The 19,667-nt window shown below is 43.4% G+C and overlaps 3 protein-coding genes across 5 annotated transcripts in view; 2 read left to right on the forward strand and 1 right to left on the reverse strand.

Annotated features, from left to right (window-relative positions):
- Positions 1 to 2,544, forward strand: part of XEG113 (xyloglucanase 113) — a 32,222-nt gene extending 29,678 nt beyond the window's left edge. For both annotated transcript variants that reach the window (XM_088717311.2, XM_039121218.3), the window contains 4 exons: positions 357 to 455; positions 549 to 668; positions 1,708 to 1,794; positions 1,895 to 2,544. In XM_088717311.2, coding sequence (XP_088573437.1) covers positions 357 to 455; positions 549 to 668; positions 1,708 to 1,794; positions 1,895 to 2,062 — 474 coding nt within the window. In that variant the 3' untranslated portion in view covers positions 2,063 to 2,544. The remainder of the gene's footprint in view (positions 1 to 356; positions 456 to 548; positions 669 to 1,707; positions 1,795 to 1,894) is intronic.
- A 4,067-nt stretch (positions 2,545 to 6,611) lies between these two features.
- On the reverse strand, positions 6,612 to 7,634 carry LOC148714172 (uncharacterized). Its single transcript, XM_088717268.2, has one exon. The coding sequence runs from the start codon at positions 7,632 to 7,634 to the stop codon at positions 6,612 to 6,614; it is 1,023 nt and encodes a 340-aa protein (XP_088573394.1).
- Positions 7,635 to 9,933: 2,299 nt separating this feature from the next.
- Positions 9,934 to 19,001, forward strand: LOC103717708 (protein BOLA4, chloroplastic/mitochondrial-like). 2 transcript variants are annotated; one of them, XM_088717312.2, is made up of 4 exons: positions 9,939 to 10,343; positions 11,274 to 11,341; positions 18,282 to 18,444; positions 18,654 to 19,001. In XM_088717312.2, exons 1-3 carry the CDS (start codon positions 10,056 to 10,058, stop codon positions 18,433 to 18,435), a joined length of 510 nt encoding a protein of 169 aa, XP_088573438.1. In that variant the 5' UTR covers positions 9,939 to 10,055; the 3' UTR covers positions 18,436 to 18,444; positions 18,654 to 19,001. The 2 variants fall into 2 exon arrangements, with proteins under 2 accessions (XP_008804411.1, XP_088573438.1); XM_008806189.5 differs by having other exon boundaries at positions 9,934 to 10,343; positions 18,282 to 19,001.
- The last annotated feature ends 666 nt before the right edge of the window (positions 19,002 to 19,667 follow it).

The raw sequence follows: 19,667 nt of genomic DNA on the forward strand, positions 1-19,667 counted from the left end.
ATGCTTTTTTTTTCCCTTCTTCTTCTTTTTTTTGTAGTTCGATATTGTTCTGAGAAGCTTATTTTAAGGGATAATATACCTAGTATAATTATACTATCTTCATGCTTAATGCTTATTTAAAGAGATTATGATTCATAACATTGCAAACAGTCTAAACTACATAACTTGCATGAATCAGAAGATTTTTATGGCTATGGAAAATTATTCTGCTCTGAGATATCATTGTAATAAACTAATATTCAGACTTCTGCTTTGATAGATTTTTCATCTTTGTTCAGTAATTTTCTTCAAATTAAAATTCTTGTGGTGTCTGCCGCATCTATTTTCTCATTATAAGAAAACATGTAAATGCACAGGTGAATATGATGCTGAATGAACTTCCTGAAGCAGAATTTGGCCCTAGAATTGATTTCAGAGAGTATTCCTTCCTTCAGAATCCATTGGTTCCAAAAGAGGTAAGTAAATGAAGCTATTTTAGATGCAAAAACAGTCAACAGCTGGTGTATTTCTTGCATATCAATACAATTCACTTTTCCTAATTACTTTAGATAAAGGAGTCACTACTTGAAGTTCAACTTTGTGATGACCATTCTGCAAAATGCCAAATAGCCAATGAAACAACTAGACGAGGAGTTCTTCGTTTTCCAAAGCATAGCACCCAACAGATGGTACTTGCATATGCCACTTAATTTATGCTTCTGATAGTTTGGATTGTACTTATGGCTATTGAGTTTTAAATTTGGTAGCTTGTTTAATTTATGATGACATTTCTTGGAAAGTCAACTAAAAAATTTCTTTCTTCATAATTACGATATTTTTTTAATTTATCAACCAATGAAGCTTGTAGCTTTGGAACCTTGCATATATGCAGTGTTGGATATGTACAAGGCATAGAACACTAGTCCTAGATGCTGATATGATATTACATATCCTCTTGTTTGTTTAGGTTCTCGTTCATTTTAGTTTAACTTTAGTAGAACTTTAATTACAAATTAGAAAAATAAAGTTTAAAAATCAACACTTCATGAATCATTCACCACTTGTTTGCTTAAATCTATTGGATGTACTCTAATCATCATTTCCTGTTACATTTGTTGTTTACTTGATGCTCTTCTCATTCATTTATGGCCTCAAAGTACATATAATAAAATATAAACATCTACAAAAATAGGAGCACTTTTCACCTTGTTCTTGAAGTACGAAGTGAGAGTTGTATCTATAAAAGTCCATTGTTGTGAGAGAAAGATGTGTTCACATCTCGCTGTTCTAAATCCGTTAACTCGATATCTTTGATTAATTTGCATTCTACCACAGAATTTACTCCAAAAAAAGTATATTGCATGCAGAATTCTTTGAATATTTTAGGAGCTTAGAACCATTACAACTTATTTCCATCTTATTTATCTTATTCAGTGGAAAAAAAAAAGAAAAACAATTGAAGCTTGCCATCGATGAGATTCTCAACATGCACGTAACTAATTGGACAGAGTTGTTGCCTTTGAATAGCTGATCACTGTCTTGTTAGATAGTTAACCACAATACTGTATAGATGAGTTTATTATCTGAAGGTAATATATTGTTCATCAAACGGAGTGGGTGTCCTTTTCAATTTAATATGAGACAAATGCTTCACTCTACACATCCAAGCACTTTTGGTCCTATGTCTGTTTGGGCAGAAGCCTGACTCGAGGGTGTTTCGCCATGCAGTTCATACAAGCTTTCTCCCTATACAAAGATGTGAAAGTCATACAGTTCTCATCGATGGAGGATGCCTTTCAAGGATTCACGGATGAGGTAAGCTGATTATGTTCTCCTTTTTTTCTGCAACTCTCAGGCATTTTTGCTCAAAAGCACAAGATTTTCTGAACTATGTGCCATGCTAATGAATGATTAGGTAAGGGAGGAGAAGTTCAGAAAGCGTGTGAAAAGATACGTGGGCCTGTGGTGCTGTGTGGAGTCCCGTGATCCTGGCCATATATATTATGATATGTACTGGGATGAGAAACCTGGTTGGAAACCAGAGCCACCGCGAACTAGGGAAGATGACCGTCCGCCTTGGTAGACAGGCAGCTTAAAGTTCCACATACATAATCGATAAGATGAGGAGGAATGCTAATTTATACCTTGCAGTGGCTTAACCATCACTATTCCCACCGGACCTGTATCTTTTCCCTTCCATGGCTGCGAGAAATTATTCATATACATCAAGATTTACCGTCTTGGTACTGGGCTCCATATCGGCGCTATTCTGTCACTATATTGAGTGTCGGTGCATCCCGTGTTGAACCAATGGCATACCATGCTACATATTGTTGTGCTTAAAATGCTACTTATTGGGAGAAAAGGAGGTGGTTTTGTATATTAACATACAAATTTTGACATTTAAAATCATTGAGAAAAAAACAGTAAAAAAAAAATATATTGAACTGTTTATTCTGATGGCAACGGCCAACTTGTTTCTTCAGCTGGTTCGGTTATACCGTCTGGAGGCAAGGGTTCTGTTTGTAAAATGTCATATATACGCGAATAATCTTTATTGCTAAATTCTAGTCTGTAAACAATACAGGGCAGCATGGTTCCGAGGCATGCTGCAGCATATGACGCATGATATCTCTTCATGGATGGTACTTAGAAAATGTATAAAAATCTATAAGTATACATATGATGGAAATTGATATGGTAGTTTGTTTTGAAAGGTTTGCATGGCATATTGGATAACCGGAAGGTAGGCACACGTGAATTTCGATGAACTTCCACGTCAGGATAGCGATATAAAAGGCAACAACAAAGGGATAGAAAGCTTATACGAGGAGTGAAGGGCATGGATTACATGCTACTCAGTTAGCATGGTTTGATGATGCTTCCCTTGCAAATATTCTGCCGACTTGACATAGCATGATGTTGATTGTCGATGCATGTAAATCAAAATTTTTTAGAAACCAATTAATAATTATCAACCTATAATTTAGGGGGATGCATATTATTCATTAGGGTCATCTCAATTCAAAATGAGTGATCTACATGCTACTTGGATGGTCAATAAAAATTTAGACGAGAATCCTAAAACTAAACAAGTAAACATGCCAAAGCATGGTAAAAGATTGCATGCTTTGTCATAGAAAATTGGAAGCTTCCTCGCCCCCAACGGAGCCTCTAGTACATTTTACTGACAAAGGAGAATTCACAATCCAACACGATATTTTGTCTTCGCAATGGAGCATCATCCATGCCAGAGCCTTCAGTCGCATAGAATACATGCCCCTGTCAGAGGAGAAAACTAGCACAATCCATACCACAAAGCGCAATCCGGAGGCACTCTCCGGATGAGAGTGCATAATGCTACACTTTCTATGACCAACCAATTATGCAATGTCACACGAATTATAGGCGCATAATGCTGGCAAACTACAAAGTTAGTAACTTGTATCAGATGCAGTTGGAATGGCCCCTTCTCAACAGACCAAGCCAAGCGGCCCAAATCCAATCCTTTATAGTTCCATGTAATATTAGCATTTAGAAAAGGATATATGTGACAAATGAGCATGCCGAGTTTTTTTTTTTTTGGTCAAAACGGTATTTCATTCATATACCTCTAACGTGAATACATCCAGACATATCAAAGAAAAGTAGACAAAATAAAGCATGTGGAATGCCCTCTAATCTAGACCAGAAGGCCTCCCCAGTATGCCGGGCAACATAAGAGGCGACCCAGTCTGCTGCACTGTTCGCCTCTCGGTAGGCATGGGCAATCTGACAGGAAGTCAGCTCCCGTACCAGACTGCGTGTGTCCCGTATCAGAGGGTGACCATCCCCATACGTATCCACACCTCGTATCCAGTCAATCACTGTAGAGCAATCACCCTCGAGAACAAGTCTGTCGGCCCCCAGAACCCGTCTCGCGACCAGAACGCCCTCCCAAGCAGCTTGCAACTCTGCTCCCACCACCGAACATCCAAAAATACTCCGTCCTCCAGCCGCGATAAATGTACCACGGTGGTCCCTGATCACGAAACCCACGCCTCCCGATGCGCCATCCTCCGCCATACCACCATCGAAATTCACCTTAAGATGGCTAGGGGGTGGGGGTACCCAAGAGAAGAAACTAAACCTGGACGCTGAAACAGCAGTGCAAGTACCCCAGATATCCCTAGTCCTCCCAAGTGGAGCCGACGTGGCCAACATAGATGTCTCCGCTGCCTGCCGCAGTGCTCTCTCCATCACAGCCCGTGAGGGTAACCGCCCGCCCTCGAAAAGACGGTCATTCCTAGCCAGCCATATGTGATAGGCTAGATAAGCCACAATGGAACCTGTCTCAGCATCCCTCGGCCTCCGAGTAGCCTCACGCAAATACCGCAGCAAATCCTCCACCGACTCCCACAAAGGAGGGAGTAGCGCCGAGGCCGATCTCCAACACTGCACTGCTATTGGGCATCGGAGAAGTACATGGCCGATGGTCTCCTCAGCATCCAGGCATACCTCACATAGTGATCCCATCCTCATCCCCCGTCTGGCCAACATACTCCTGGTCGGAAGGCAGCCCCAAGCCACCTTCCATAGAAAAAGTGCCACCCGGGGATGCACCCTCATCCTCCATATCCATCCGCCATCAATCCGCCTCTCCGGCTCCCTACTGGTCCACACATGGATGTCCCTGGCACGCACCCTCGACCGGCCTGTCGGAATCCAGACCAATCTGTCAGGCTCCGCCCGGAGCGGGATCGGTAAGGCCAAAATCCTCTCCGCCAAGTGCTCCCCAAAAGTCTCCCGAACAAACACTTCATCCCATCTCCCCTCCCCTGGGACTAGCAAATCACTAACTCGACGTCCCATCAGCCTACCCGTGTCCACCATGGCCGGTAGCCTGCTAATCGGTAACTCAGTCACCCAACTATCCTCAAGGACATCCACCGACATACCATCCCCGATAGCCCACCGGATCGCCGGAAGCACTAATGTAGCCCTAGCACTGATCTCCCTCCAGATAGGGGAGTGGAGCCGCCCCGCCCTAACACCAACCGTCAATGCACCGTACTTAGCCCTCGTCAGGGAGGACCATATACTCTCGGGCTCCAGCATGAGGCTAGCTGCCAACCGCATAACCGAGTCCTCCCATCGTGCCACCAAGGACGGCACTCCCAAACCACCATGTCTAACCGGCTGACAGACCACCTCCCAAGCCACTAGATGTGCTCTGCCTCTGTCACCACGCCTCCCCCAGATAAAGTCTCTGATAAGTCGCTCAACTGATCTCAACGAAGATACGGGGAGGACAGCGTGGGAAATAAGATATATCGGAATAGCACTAAGTACTGACCGTGCCAATGTGACTCTACCCATCATAGATAATGTATGCATCTGCCATCCCTCCAACCTGTGTCTGATGCTGTGCTCAAGAGAGAGAACATCTCCACTACGTAGACGTCGCCCAAGAATCGGCACACCCAGGTATGCCAAGGTGCCCACCTGCTCACCAACTCCCATAATCTCCATAATAGCTGCCTTTATCTGAGCCTTGGTCTTCGGACTGAAAAGAATAGACGATTTCTCCAAGTTGATCCGTTGACCAGAAGCAGTACAGTAGTCATAGAGGATCCTCCGGACCGTATGTGCAGTCTGCCAGGTCGCCTTAGCCAACAGTAAGCAATCATCAGCAAATAGCAAGTGGAAAATCGGCATGGCCCTCTACACCGGCCTATAAACCTCCAGAGTCTGTGAACCCACTGCAGATCGAAGAGCTCTGGATAATGCATCTGCACAAATGATAAATAGCAGGGGGGACAATGGACATCCCTGGCGAAGTCCAACAGATGTATCAAAGAAGTGAGAAGGTGTGCCATTTACCAGAATGGAGAAGGAGGAGCCCGTCACACAGCCCATAACCCACCTAATCCACATCTCATGGAAGCCAAAACTCTGTAAGGAAGATCGAAGAAAATCCCAGCACATCCTGTCATATGCCCTCTCCATATCAAGTTTGACCCCCATGAGGCAACGCCGCATAGGAGCCCTCTCCAGATCAAACATGAACTCCTGGGCAATCAGAACATTATCTGATATACTCCTCCCCCCTATGAAAGCACCCTGCTCTGGACTAATAATCCTGGGTAAGATCCCTCTCAGTCTAATTGCCAAGATCTTTGCCGTGACTTTATACAGAGTAGAGCATAGGCTGATTGGCCTAAAGTGGCCAGGCTCAGTAGCATCCTGGCGCTTGAGAATCAATGTAATAAATGTCCTCTGCCAATCCGGACTCATCATGGCCGTACTAAAAAACTGCTGGATGGCCTCAATAACATCATGTCCAACTATCAACCAATACCTACGAAAGAACACGGGTGGAAAGCCATCCGGCCCAGGGGCTTTGTCCCCCTCTAGGGACCACACCGCCTCCTGGATCTCCCGCCCCGATACCGGTCTGATCAGTGCTAAAGCATCCTCACCGGACACCCCCTCAGATGGAAGGGGTAGCTCATTATGTATCCCACTACCTGTCCGCTCTGTCCACCTGGCCCTGAAGAACTGCTCAAACACCCTGCATATCTTATCTGGGTCCTCTATGGTCTAGCCATCCTCACCCCTGATAGATCTGATCCTGTTCCGCTGTCTTCTGATCAATGTCGACTGATGAAAGAACTTGGTATTCCTGTCCCCATCCTGAATCCACTGACCCTCGATTTCTGCCTCCAGAAGATCTCTTGTTGGTGAAGGAGGGAGTCATGCATAGATAAGAAGGATCTCAATTCCGACAACTCCTCATGTGATAGACCACCCCCCGCAGCCTCTCGTGATTGTAGATTTGCAATGGCCTCCTCTAACTCATCAATTCTACGGAATATGTTCCCTACCTCCACCCTGTTCCACCTCCGAAGATATCTCCTTGTCAACTCAAGTCTGCGAGAAACCCGATACATAGCATCCCCTCGGACCGGCTTGCACCACGCCTCGCTCACAACACCCCAAGACCGAGGGTAACACAGCCATAACCTCTCAAACCTGAAAGGGCAGTGAAAAGGGATGGGTCTATCAGTGCTCACCAGTATTGGACTGTGATCTGAAGCTATCCGCGAGAGGTGTCTGACATGATAATCTGGGAACTCTTGAATCCAACCAGCCGTGGCAAAAGCCCTGTCAAGCCTCTCCCACACTCTAGCTGGGCCCTGTTGATTGTTGCACCATGTGAATCTGGGCCCTGTGAACCCCAGATTTATCAGCCCATTTGTCGAAATAAACTCCTGAAATTCCTTCACCTTCCTCTGATATGAGAATTGGCTCCCACCCATCTTCTCCTGTGGATCATCAATACAGTTAAAATCTTCTGCAATCAATACTGGGTGCCCCTGATCCACCAACTTGGATGCCTCCTCCCACAATGTCCTCCGAGCCTTGAAATCAGTACTAGCATATACAGCTCCAATAATCCATGGCCTCCCCTCCCCTTCTGATATCACCATAATCACTTCTTGGCTACTTACATTAAAGATGTCCACATTACCACAATCCAATTTCCAAGTTACAATAATACCTCCCGACAACCCCTGAGCTTCCACAGCATAGAATCCCCAAGATCGCGGGAGTGCCCTCCTAGCTCTCACAATACTCCTCCCGGCTAACCGGGTCTCAAATAAAATACACATATCAGGGTTGTGCACCTGCACCAACCTCCGAAAAGCCGGGGCGAAAAAAGGTTTCCCGGCCCCCCGACAATTCCAAAGGATTAGCTTCATTGACAACCTGTTTCATTGGCCCGGCTCTCCCTACCAGAGTCGACCCCACTATCCACATTCACTCCTTCCTTGGGAAAAGACTCAGAGGCTTCCTTTTGCACCGCAGCCAAGATCTGAGAAAATACTTGGCTGTGGCTTGGGGCATTGTGTTCCCGTGCCGGATGGCACACAGAGTCCACAGTAGCCCCAGCTTCCTTCGTGCCGCAACCTTCCTTCAAGCCAGCCCCACCCCCTGTTTGAACGGCCGACTCCCGACCTTCCGACTGTCGCACCGTCCCCGCCAAAGCCTCCACCGCCCCTGCCGTCGCCTCCACCGCCGGCAAGACTGCCGAGAGGTCCCCAACAGAAGTGGCACGGGAGATCCTCCAACCTGCAGAAACTCCGCCCGTACCTTCCCGCCCATCACCGGTCGCCACCGCTGCCCTAGGAGGTCGGGGACACGTCGATGCCGTCGGCGGAGGTGAGCTCTGGCTCCTCCGATGTCCTCCCGCCGCCAGTCTCCGAAGACCCATGGCCGGCCGGGCACCTCCAGATGGGCACACGAAGTCGGCACATCGATTCCTTTTAGACGGGCTGCGGGCGCGCTTCATCGGACTCAGACCCGGTCCGCGCCCCGGATCTGTCATGGGCAAGCCTCGGTTAAATGGGGCCGGCCCATCCCCAGGCCTACTTGACCCCGGCTTCGAGCAAAACAGCCCAAGACCAGTGTTCCCCGCCCGCCCACCCTTAGGGGAAATGGGCCGTGCCGTGACGTGGAAACCCGCCCGTTCTCCTGCATGCAAGCCCCGATCAGCCACCACCGAGTCGCTGGTCGACTCGGACAACGCGCCGAACACGTTCCCAGGTTGACTCACCCCTCCTCCTGAGTTACCAATGGAACATGCCCCTTTTTCCTTGTCCGGCGACTTCCGCCGAGCCACCTTGGACGGCTTTTGCCAACCGTCCAGGTCCACCGGGGAGCCAGATAGGATCGTCTCCCCACCCACCGAAGAGACCTCCGCACGGATGGGCGTACCCACAGGTTTGGGACCGCCCGCCACCGCCGACTGCTTCCTAGGTTTCTCACTCCCTTTCCCAGTCCACACTTGCCGAACCCTGTGGGTAACCATCCACGGTCCGTACCCCGGGGTCTCCGAAGGGCCATTCCCACTGAGCCCTCCCTGTGTAGAGTCCTCCGATGATCGGATCTCTTCCTCCATCACTGCCTTACCACTCCTATCCTCTGGAATCTCGATTGGTCCGGACACACATGAACCTTCCCCATGGCCAACTCTGCCACACCTGCAGCACGGATTTGGAAGATTCTCAAAGATGAACGATTGCCAAACCCTCTCTTCCATCCTCTGTGACTTCCCCTTCACAAACGTGCCACCTCTTAGAGGATTCTTGAGGTCCACCTCGATCTTGACCCTAGCAAAGCCCAATTTCTTTCCTTGTTCCGTTGCCTCGTCCACCGCCAGCGGCCTACCAGCCTTCGCCGCCATCTGAAGAATGATGGACTTCTCCCAGAAATCTAGTGGCAGCCCGGGCATCCGAAGCCAGACAACCACCTTGCTCAACCCACCGGCACCAGGGATGAAGTTTGGCCTCCCCCGTTCCATGGCATGTAACTGCCATGCCACCATCCATGGCCCCCAACTCAATGCCAGCTCCCTGTGTTCCTCGCAGGTAAACCGAACCACATGGACGCCTTCCAACAGTGGGAAGATTTCCGGGATATCAGAGAGCTTCAGAACCCGACTAAGTTCCTTAACCACCCATTCGGCAGGGACGACCCTTCCCAGGCTCCGAATCAGCACCGCCGAATCCATCCATGGCTTCCGGGTCTCCTCCAGCTTATCCTCCTCAACTTCCACCACATCATCGTATCGTCTCTGCAGCGCTTCCAGCTCCGCAGCCGTGATGCGAAGGTTCGTCCAATGCGGCCGCATCGGGGCACCTCTAGCCACCCCCGACCACGACGGCCCCTTCGCACCTTCCCCCACATGACTCCGGTTGGGCTGCGTAGGTACGCCCTCCCTCGTCCCAGTCTTCCTTCCCACCTCCGGCTCCGCCATGACTCCCGCCCACCTACTGTTCGATAAAATCCCCGTGAGACCACCCAAGGTTGCACGAAAATTAAAGCACCCACTCACCTAACCCCACATCTCTCTCTCTTAAAAAAAAAAAAAATAAAAAAAAATGCCGAGTTTCAATTAACATCCGCACAACGTGAATATTCGCGAAGCCATTTGCGTAATCGCGTTATACCATGGTAGCAACGGAGGCTAGGGAGAGAATCCCAAGTTGTTGGAGCCGCGCGAAAGAGGAAGCCTGAGAGCTCGGGCGCTGATGATGATGCGATCCTTCTTCTACCCCCTCGCTTCCCTCTTCCGCCTCCGTCTCTCTTCTCCTTATTCTCCTCCTCCTTTAAAAGCCGTATTGCCTTCCGTCTCTTTTCGGAGGCGTGGGTATATTCCTCCGCTGCCGCATCCGGCCGCGACGAGGCTCGAGCTGCGGCGCGGTGGACCGCCCCGACATGGAGGCGCCCCGGCGAGTAAGTTGTGCAGCGTGCGGGCGGCGCACGTTTCGGACTCCGGCTCAACTGATTCCCCCATGATGCGGTCGATGGAGAAGAAGGTCCGATGCTATCTCTTCTTGATCTAAAGAAAACCCTTCTTTCGGTCCTCATTCTCTTATGTTCTTGGTCGAATAGTTGTCTGATGAGAAGCTTAGAGCAGTGCGCTTGTCTTGATGACTAAGTTCTTCTCTTCAATCTATTGTCACAGCGTCGATATGCTCAGCTTGTCAAAAGTAAGCCAAAGCTGTGCTTTTGATGCCTCGAAGACTTTCAATTCGAGATGTATTCACCCCACTCCCTCCAGATAAAGCTGATTTGTTAGCACAATAGAGGAGTAGCACTTAGTCATTGATCAAAAGGTGAAAGGTCGAGGAAGAAATACTAGAACATAAAAAATATTAAAAGAGCTAGGAATATTGCTGGTTGTTATGAATTATGATTACTCCGTTTCCATCGAAAATTTCATGGGGTTTTCCCGTATTTCGACTGGAGAATCAAATGCTTAAGTTCTATCATGATTGAAATCGAATTTAAAAATATTGATTATATAAAGGCTGGATCAGGGAATTGAAACTAAGGTTGTAGAGTCTCCAAGGTCTCCATATACGTGCTTTTGTGTATCAATGTCCATGCCTGTGCCTGTGCATAAAAATGCAGCTTCATGTTTTTGGTTGATTGTCACATTATTTCAACCTCCCATAGATTGCCTTAGGATTTCTTTCTTATTGCCAATTTTGCAAATTTTAGATTTAGTTTCTAAATATGGATTCTCTACAGCATACCATTAGAAGTACCTCTTTCATTTCAATTACCCAGCTTCTCAGGCTTTCCTCTATAGCTGCACTCTTTTTTGAAGTAGATCCATTACCATGATTGTTATGCTATAATTAGTAATGAGTTATGTTCTCAAATGTCTAACAACTGCTTATAATATCTGTTTCCTAAAAATGTCTCTATATCATTGTCTTATTCATCCTGCAATTTAGCAGATCAAGGAGCAACTAGATGCAGATATCGTTGTAGTCAAGGATGCATATGGAGATGGTCGACATGTCAGGTTAGCTCATTTTTTCTGCTATTATCCATAATGGCTGTGCTTGTAAACTTTTTGGTCTCTTTTTTATTTATGTGTATCTGCTTGTGATTCAAACTGACTCAAAATGTAAGAACATCGTTATAAGTTGTTTCATATCTTGCATTGTTTTTCTGTGCCCTTCGACTATGGGGCACTTTGTAGCTGCTAGAGGCTTTCTGTAATCAAATTTTTTTGATAAGATTAGTCAGACATTTTCCTTAATTCCATGACCTTTTATTGACATACTGTCACAATGATTGTGAAGGATCTGAGCCACTTTTATCTGGGAATCATGAAGTTACTTGCTTTGGCCTGGTTCTTCTAGAGTAACTTGTTACTTTTGGTGCTGTTCATTTGCAAATACTGGATTGCATGAATTGGTTACCCATTGTTGTTATTCTTAGTGTTTTCTATCTCTGCATGCTTGTATGTGTGTGTGTGTGCACTCATGCTTTTGCACAGGAATGCTGACTTATATGAGAGACCATGTATGAGTTAGATACCCCCCCTTTTTTTTCTTTTTTGCTTATAGAGTCGTTTTGACAGTTATTTGTGTCAGAGTTATTGACATATGAGCTCTCATTGCTTTGGAGCATTTTCTAAAGCCATGCTTTCAAGTTTTTGTTTTTTATTTGGCCCTTCTCACCATGGCATTTGCAAACCTATTGATACCAATATTTTTCATCTTTGGTTCCTTTGTTTCTACTTATGGTTTAATGTAACTTGGACAAAGGTAATATGCTTTCATTTAGTGTCGATGAGATTGCTCCTTCTTTTTCTATTTGGCATGCATTGGATCATTGTTTAGGATCTTTCACTTTGTAAGTCTCTCTAGGGAGAAAATAATAGGTATTCATGTGATAGAAAAAGGAGAGAGTAGTAAATATTCATGTGATAAAAATGGTCAGAAAAGAAAAAAAGGAATAAAAGGTATCTCAATGCATGAGGCTCCTGCCGCTACTTGGTTTAGGGAGGGTCAGATGATCATAACCTTACTCCTACATACGGAGAGGTTGTTTCCATATTTCGAATCCGTGACATCCAAGTCATAATGGAGCAAGTTTACTGCTATGACATCATAGAAAAGAAGCAAAGGAATAAACAAAAGAATCCTAATTTGCAGGTGCCTATAGGATTAGATTATTACAAGAGTAAGTTTATGAGTTAGAAAGACTACCACTAGGAAGGAAGCCATGTCTAGAATGTTTTAGTAAATATAGCTGCAAAAACCTTTACTCATCTTTCAACATGCAAGTAACTTCTAATGATATCAAGCTTGCCTAGCAACATGCTTTCTCTATGATATTTGGTTGAATTTGAGAATTCACTTGTTTATTTAAGAATTCTCCTCAATATCTTGTAGCATAACATGCAAAGACATTGATTTATCATTCCTTATTGTAGAAAACAAGGTTTTGCTTCCTTTCATTTTTGGATGCTTTTGGCATTGAGTATGCTTAACTACCAATATGTTGGCCCATTACCTATTAGTCAAGTAGTTAACAATATCAGAGCCAAGATTGGTGGAGGTTGTGAGGTTAAATCCCTCTAGATCAATTATTTATTTAATCATCCTCAATTATCTGCCATCTTAATTCTTGTCTATTGTCTTGACACATCTCTATGTTAACTCAATTATCCCTTTGCGTGCATGGTTTGAGCTGCATGGGGGTTTGAAATGGGGGTTTGTTGAGCCTTATATGCAATGTTGACCCTTCCCCCTTAAACATTTTAGGTGAGGAGGTTATTTAACACACGACATACTATTTGAGTCAAAGTCATGATTAAGTTTTTGAAGATGTGTCATTTGTTGTCGCTAGTGATATAGACAAAGTTAATCTTGAAGGACAAGTCAATGTGCGTTGTTAACTTTGCAATAGTCTCATAATGTTGCTTGATATAGGTTAGTGGAGGATAGTGGAGATCAGGTGGAGGAGGTAAGCAATGAAGGCTATGGCTATTGCAACATTGAGAGTGGGGAGGAAGAGGATAGGATTAGGTTTTAACTGGACAGTTGATTTGTGAAAGCACTTGCTTTTTTTAATTTTCTTTTTATTTTCCTTTTGATGCAAGTGAATTGCTTGTTAAAGAGTGAGCATTTGATGAGCCACTGAATTGCTTCTTAAAGAGTGAATATTCGATGGGTCACTGTGTTCCCATCAGTAATTTTTTATATGGAGAAATCAATTATCCATCCATGGTCTATTTTCTGTTTAATTACTAGCACCTATTGACAAAAGTCTATATTTTCAATCCTTCTATTCGATTCCATTTAATTTTTAGTCCTTGACATGTGTATGAAACAAGGCTTAGGTGTATAAAACATGCATATCTATATGTAACAAGTTAACCGTGTGCAATACAAACAATAAGTACACAGTAGGATCTAGAAGTTAAACAAAACATTGCTATTGGCCTATGCAAAAATTTGATGATTGTTTCCTAATTGCCTCAAATCCTCAACTGAGAAGTGTGTTAGCCAATCTATGATATTAATCTAGCTTTTCTCGATGATCAACCAACTGATTGGATTTGTTTCAAACCAATGATTTTTTCTTTTTTATCGAAAGTCAACCACTATAGCCAAACTTGAAAAGCAGTCCATCAATTATTGTGCTAGAGTGCAGGGCAATGTTTTAAAAATTAGACCATTGACCGAACCGGGAAAACAACCAGGTTATGATTTATTGGTTTGACCATCAAGTTAATTGGAAATTCGCGACACCACCATGATATTATAAATATATTGTTACATATTAATTATGAATAAAAATATGCTGAAATTATATAGTTTAAAGTATATAAAAATTCTATAATTTTTTAAATGCTTATCTAAACACTATTATCACTATTTGTAACCAGATGGTATCACAATGATGCATCATATACTGTATATTTAAAATTTTTATGGATCAATGATTTATATAGAAATAAAAAATTACAAAAAAGTTATCATATAACAATATTATGAACTCAAAAATATGTGATTGCCTTTGCACATCGAAAAAAATCCGAAATCTTCAAAAAATAGGATCATTACATATCATCAACTTTAATTGGATCAAATTTTCCTCACTGAATCATCTATAAAATTCAATTTTCTCTGAACAATTCAAAAGCACATGTCTTAACGTCTTCCTTCTCACAACATATGAAGATAATAAACTCCCGTTCTTGAAATCCCCAACTCGCCCTCTTGCATTCATCCTTTCCATTTGGTTAGTGATCCAAAATCTCCAACTCTTCTTTTCTGTCATTGTTCTCTCTACTCTGGCGATCCAAAACAAGAAAACATCATCCTTTATATCCACCAAGATCTCAAAATGAACAACCTAAAGAATCCCAAATTTCAAAATCAACCACTACTTTTATATATCCACCATCATTTTCATCATTTTCGAAGTTGGATAGATGGATATTAAAGGTTACCGACTGGATATTGAGGCCGAGCTATTGGAGTTGAGGCTGAAGGGAGAAAGGTCAGTGAGGTTTTGATTATAGAGAGGGGTTGATCAAAGGTTGCAAGACATCGAGAACAATGTTGAGGCCGAGCTATCAGGATTGGGGCTAATGGAAGAAAAATGGGCCAGCGAGGTCTTGATCCCCTTTGGCAAAGCTAGAGAGAAACAGAGACGGCGGGCTTGCTCAGAGTCCACTAGCGGCCGAAGAAGCTTTGTCAAGATTGTGCCACAGAGGGTGGAAGAATACAACAGGCGCTTTCGATCACAACCCAAGGAGCATGAAACGAAACTGTCAGCCATCCTATTGTGTTCAACAAATTTTACTAGGAAACCAGGACCATTTAGTTTAAGCAAACTTGAGATAGTTTGGTTGAAGTGATGGCTCAACCAGCAATTTAGGCGGTTTTCTAAATAGAAGCTGGTTTTAATAAGAAGCAGTTTAATAGGTCTATCTGGACCGGAGACTAGACTATTTGATGGTTCAACCGGTTCAATTGACCGGTCTGGTTCAATTTTTAAAACAGTGGTGCAAGGTGTATTCAGATGACCCCAAGAAAAATGACTCCAATGACTTTGAAAGAATTCATTTCTCCACACACGATAAATAAAGAGATGTAGGTAAGAGTTTTGGTCACATTTTCTGATAGCAAGCTCTTATAAAGATTCAATTTCTGGTTGCAATAAAAGCCACACATTTGAGCGGACATATTCACTCAACCTATTAGTAATGAGATTTGAAAGCCCTTTTTTACAAACTCTTTGAGTGTTACTTTAGAGCAAGAACTTTTTGGATATGCTGGCAGTATAAATTTTTCAAATCCTTAGCTAAGATGGAAGGAAGAACTCTTGGAAATGTAGAGACCTTCAAATAAGACTCTAGCTTATCATCCACAGAAATCCTCTTCTTTATTCCTTTCAAAGGGTAAGTCCCACACCACCACATATCTGTAGTTTCTGAAGCATCACTTTAGGGAATTATTCATGAAGCACCTCACTCTACCGAGGGACAACGTACTTTAGAAGTTCTATAACCAATCCATTTGTCTCCCAAAAGCACTTGCATACCCTTCCAAGTGTTAAAGTGTTGCTACCTCTTGAACCTTAGGTTGCATTAGATTCCTAGACAACCACCGGTTATGTGGTGGTTATCCATTTAACTAGCCAAAAACCAAACCTTTTGGCTGGTTAAACTAGCTAGTCAATGCCGCCTAACTAGCCAAACATGGTTCAATATATTTCAGGCAGAAGGGAGAAATAGCTTCAGCCAGGTGGTTAAGACCCCCACACCTCATTTTTCGACCTATTTTACCCTTTTCCTTTACCTTTTGCATATAATCTGAAAAAAGGTACTTAGCCACTTAACCCATGCTTTTTCCAACCAAACATCGTTTTTGTTATCTCAGAAAAAGGTGTGTTTAACTGCATAGTAGCCAAACAGCCCCTTTTTTTATATCTAAGGTTAACTCATTAAGTGGTGGGTACTGGCACTTAGCTTTTGCCACCACTAGTTAGCTATTCCAGAACCAAAGACAGCCTTAATGTAGTGCAATTACTCTTTGTATTGGCCTTCCAAATTATGCCGTGTGACTATTAGTACCTCCACCCCATTCTATAAGGAGGTTCTAGTGGTAGGCTTTGACATTCTTATCACAAAACTTACATTCTCTGATTGCTTTTTGAGTATTCCTCATTTAACAAGTTGATATTATAATTCATCTTTCATACTTTCCAAAGGAAGTTCTTTTAAATCTTCTTAGCTTTGCAAATATTTCTAAAACCCTCTTGATAAGAGACTGAAATTGGGCAAGCTTTCTCTTAGAAAGAGAAGTGCTTCGTGTCCAAGTGAAAAAAATTGTGCTTAGACCTTCCTACAATAATGACCCAAATGAAAAGGAACAAAACAAATTTTAAGTAGAAAGGCCCAAAGGACTGAACATTAGCAATGGCCGCACCATTCAATGATAATGTCATATTCGTCATGTAATCCATGCTGTTAAAATTTAGCAAAATTTACCTTGAGCCCAGTAGTGCATCATGAGTAATCTACGGATAACCACCTTCATCCTTGCAAAATGATGATGTCATCTTGGAATGGTTGGGGAAGAAGATGTAGGCCACTGGCAGACACATCCCAGTTTGGCTGCACAACCACCCAAAGTCTTTTGCTTTCACTGTGTACGCACTAAATGCCTCCTACACAAGGGTTAATGGTAGTGAGAGAACAGAAATCTTTACCTTTGCAGTGACCATTAACAAGCGTAGAGACTTGAGGGGAATCATGCAAGAAAGTTGATCCACCTCCTCCACTCTAAAGCCTGTGCTGATTTATTGCAGTAATCTATCTTTATCAAATTTAGGGTTGATAATGGGCCGGGCAAGCCTGAATGGCCTAAAGATCCTACCTGGACAAACTGAGCTCGGGCTGGGCCCAGACCAAGAAATTGAGGCCAATTTTTTGGTTGGGCAATCAGTATAATCCTGTGTAATGATGACAAAATGAGGAAGAATAAAATCAGCGCACTAGCAGGGGCCTGTGAGTTGCTTATGGGGTGATTGAATTGCATTGGTCTAGACGTTGCTGAATATGCAGGAAGAGAAAAACCAGGCCTTGCTAAAGATGTAATGTTATTTTGACTTCCATAAGAGAAGGAAGCCCAGTCCATAGATGTTTTTACAGGCATGATCCTGGTCCAGTTTAAATCACATATGATCCTACTTTGAGCACTATAAAGTTCAGCAATAGAAGTAGAAAACAATATCTAATTAGTTTAATTCCTTGTTACTTGATGGAAGACAACCTATGGAAGGGAGCTTTATGATTTAGGACAGAGCTGAAACTTATAGGTTGCTGGGATTTAAGGACTAAACTGGTGGACAAAGATCAGAAATTTAAATAATGGAGTTCTGTTGAACAATTGATTTGTGCAATCGATGGGCTCTTTGGAGATCAATAAGACGGAGAAGTCAGAATCAGATGCACAAAGAGGGGGAGGGGGTTGGACATGATATTGGACTCACTAGTGGCACCATAACAGTACAACTACAGAAATTAGGCTCATCCAGCTGTCAAATAAGATCTATGATTTCTAAATCTCAGCCTTCCTTTTAAAATAATATGCTAAAAGCTAAAAATAATTAAAAAACATTAAATGAGCAACAAAAGTTAAATCTAAGAGATCCCTATGTCTTGCGACTCTCTAGACACAAACTAGAATCTTTATCAATATTGTAAGTTCAAATTTACATTGCAGCAAGATCCATATCCTGCAAGCAGCATTAGTCATGTTTCGTTTGTCATACACCTACTTTTGTACCTTCTTTTCATGGTATGGTATTCTCTGTATCCTTTAGTTTATTTCAAGTTCTCTATTATACGGTGTAGGTATGATTGTTTCTCACAGAACAGTTTCTTACATCAAAAATATCTTGTGCTTACATTCATTTGCGTGTTTCTGCTGCAGCATCGATGTAATTTCAAAGGCATTTGAGGGACAATCTGCAGTAAATAGGCAGAGGATGGTGTATAAAGCTATATGGGAGGAGCTTCAGAGTACAGTGCATGCTGTTGACCAAATGACTACCAGAACTCCTGCTGAAGCCGCTGCTGAAAGTTAATTATCATGGGTAAGAGCGAAAATGCCTGGATAAGGTTCCTCATTTCATGGGAGTACTAGGGGCCGTTTAGCATTGGATTTCTTCTATTTTTCGCATATGGCTTTTGCTCTGTAACACTTTTCCTACCATTTTAAAGCACTTATTTTTTTTGCTGGAGCAATTATTCGCCTATGGGACCACTTTCTGAGAATTCTTCTTTATGTACTTGTCATACGAAGCTATACTAAAGTATGATAACCAGCGCATTGTGAAGGTGTGGCAACGATAGATGCGTATGGTAGGGGCAGGGATTAGATCTTGATGACATAGGAATGGAGGCAAGGGAAGAAGGGATTGTTGTTGGAGGAAGAAAGGATGCGAGGCAGTTGGAAATTCAGCCCCACAGCCGTCCAGAAGAAAGTTTGCATCAGAGAATAGCAATAATAAATTGGAAATAAAGTCTGATAAGTTTTTGGATCATGGTGACCTCTTTCACATGGTTTCAGTTTGGTTTTGTAATTTACAACTTGCTTTCTCTTGATGAATTGTATTTGCTGGACAGAAGGGAAATAACTTATGAGTTTATATGTTTTGGCATCAAAATATGTTGATTGTAGTGATTTCATCCATAAAATATGCTTGAATTTTCCGAGGTAAATAACACGAAGACATTTTGGGAGGGTTTAAGAAAGAGGATGAAAGGGTCAGCATATCTTGGATACACCGGAATATCTATTCATATAATTCTTATCCATTCATCCTTGTATTAGGGGGAGCCATATTATGAACTGGTTTTGTTGCTGGAAATTAGACCCGGGGGTGACCGCGAACCGAGAAGGAGGAGCTCCGGCTGGTGGTGCGGCGGCGGATGGCTGCTTCGGCGAACCTGCAAGAAGCCTGCGGCCGGGGGTTCCGGCGTAGGCCCTCCGATGCTTAAGTCAGAGAGAAGCTTTCGATGGAGAGGAGAAATAGGAATAGTAAAGTATGGATGTATTTTTTGGTCGGGGGGAAGAAGAAGAAGTTCCCTACCTAGAGCTCTCCTCCCTTTTTATAGGAGGGGGTGTAGCGGTTACCTGTGATCGGGCGTGATTGTGGGAATCAATGAGTTACCGTAAACGGTCCGAGATTTCGGGCTAGCTGGCGATCCGTTGAGATCGTGTATTCAAATGTTGACAATCGTTGAGGCGGAGATTGCGGAATTTGATTCCGGATATGGAGGATTTGATTTTCGGTGTAGTGGGAAAGTCTACTTC

The sequence above is a fragment of the Phoenix dactylifera genome, chromosome 3 (assembly GCF_051530095.1).
Source record: "Phoenix dactylifera cultivar Ajwa chromosome 3, Ajwa_hap1_PhDact_Kaust_v1.1, whole genome shotgun sequence".
Lineage (NCBI taxonomy): Eukaryota > Viridiplantae > Streptophyta > Magnoliopsida > Arecales > Arecaceae > Phoenix > Phoenix dactylifera.

Coding starts and splice junctions, on each gene's coding strand:
- LOC103717708 (XM_008806189.5), top strand. CDS start 10,056: ATGATGATGCGATCCTTCTTCTACCCCCTCGCTTCCCTCTTCCGCCTC. Junction 10,344..11,273: donor TGCGGTCGATGGAGAAGAAG/GTCCGATGCTAT, acceptor GCAATTTAGCAG/ATCAAGGAGCAACTAGATGC. Junction 11,342..18,281: donor GGAGATGGTCGACATGTCAG/GTTAGCTCATTT, acceptor TTTCTGCTGCAG/CATCGATGTAATTTCAAAGG.
- LOC148714172 (XM_088717268.2), bottom strand. CDS start 7,634: ATGTGTATTTTATTTGAGACCCGGTTAGCCGGGAGGAGTATTGTGAGA.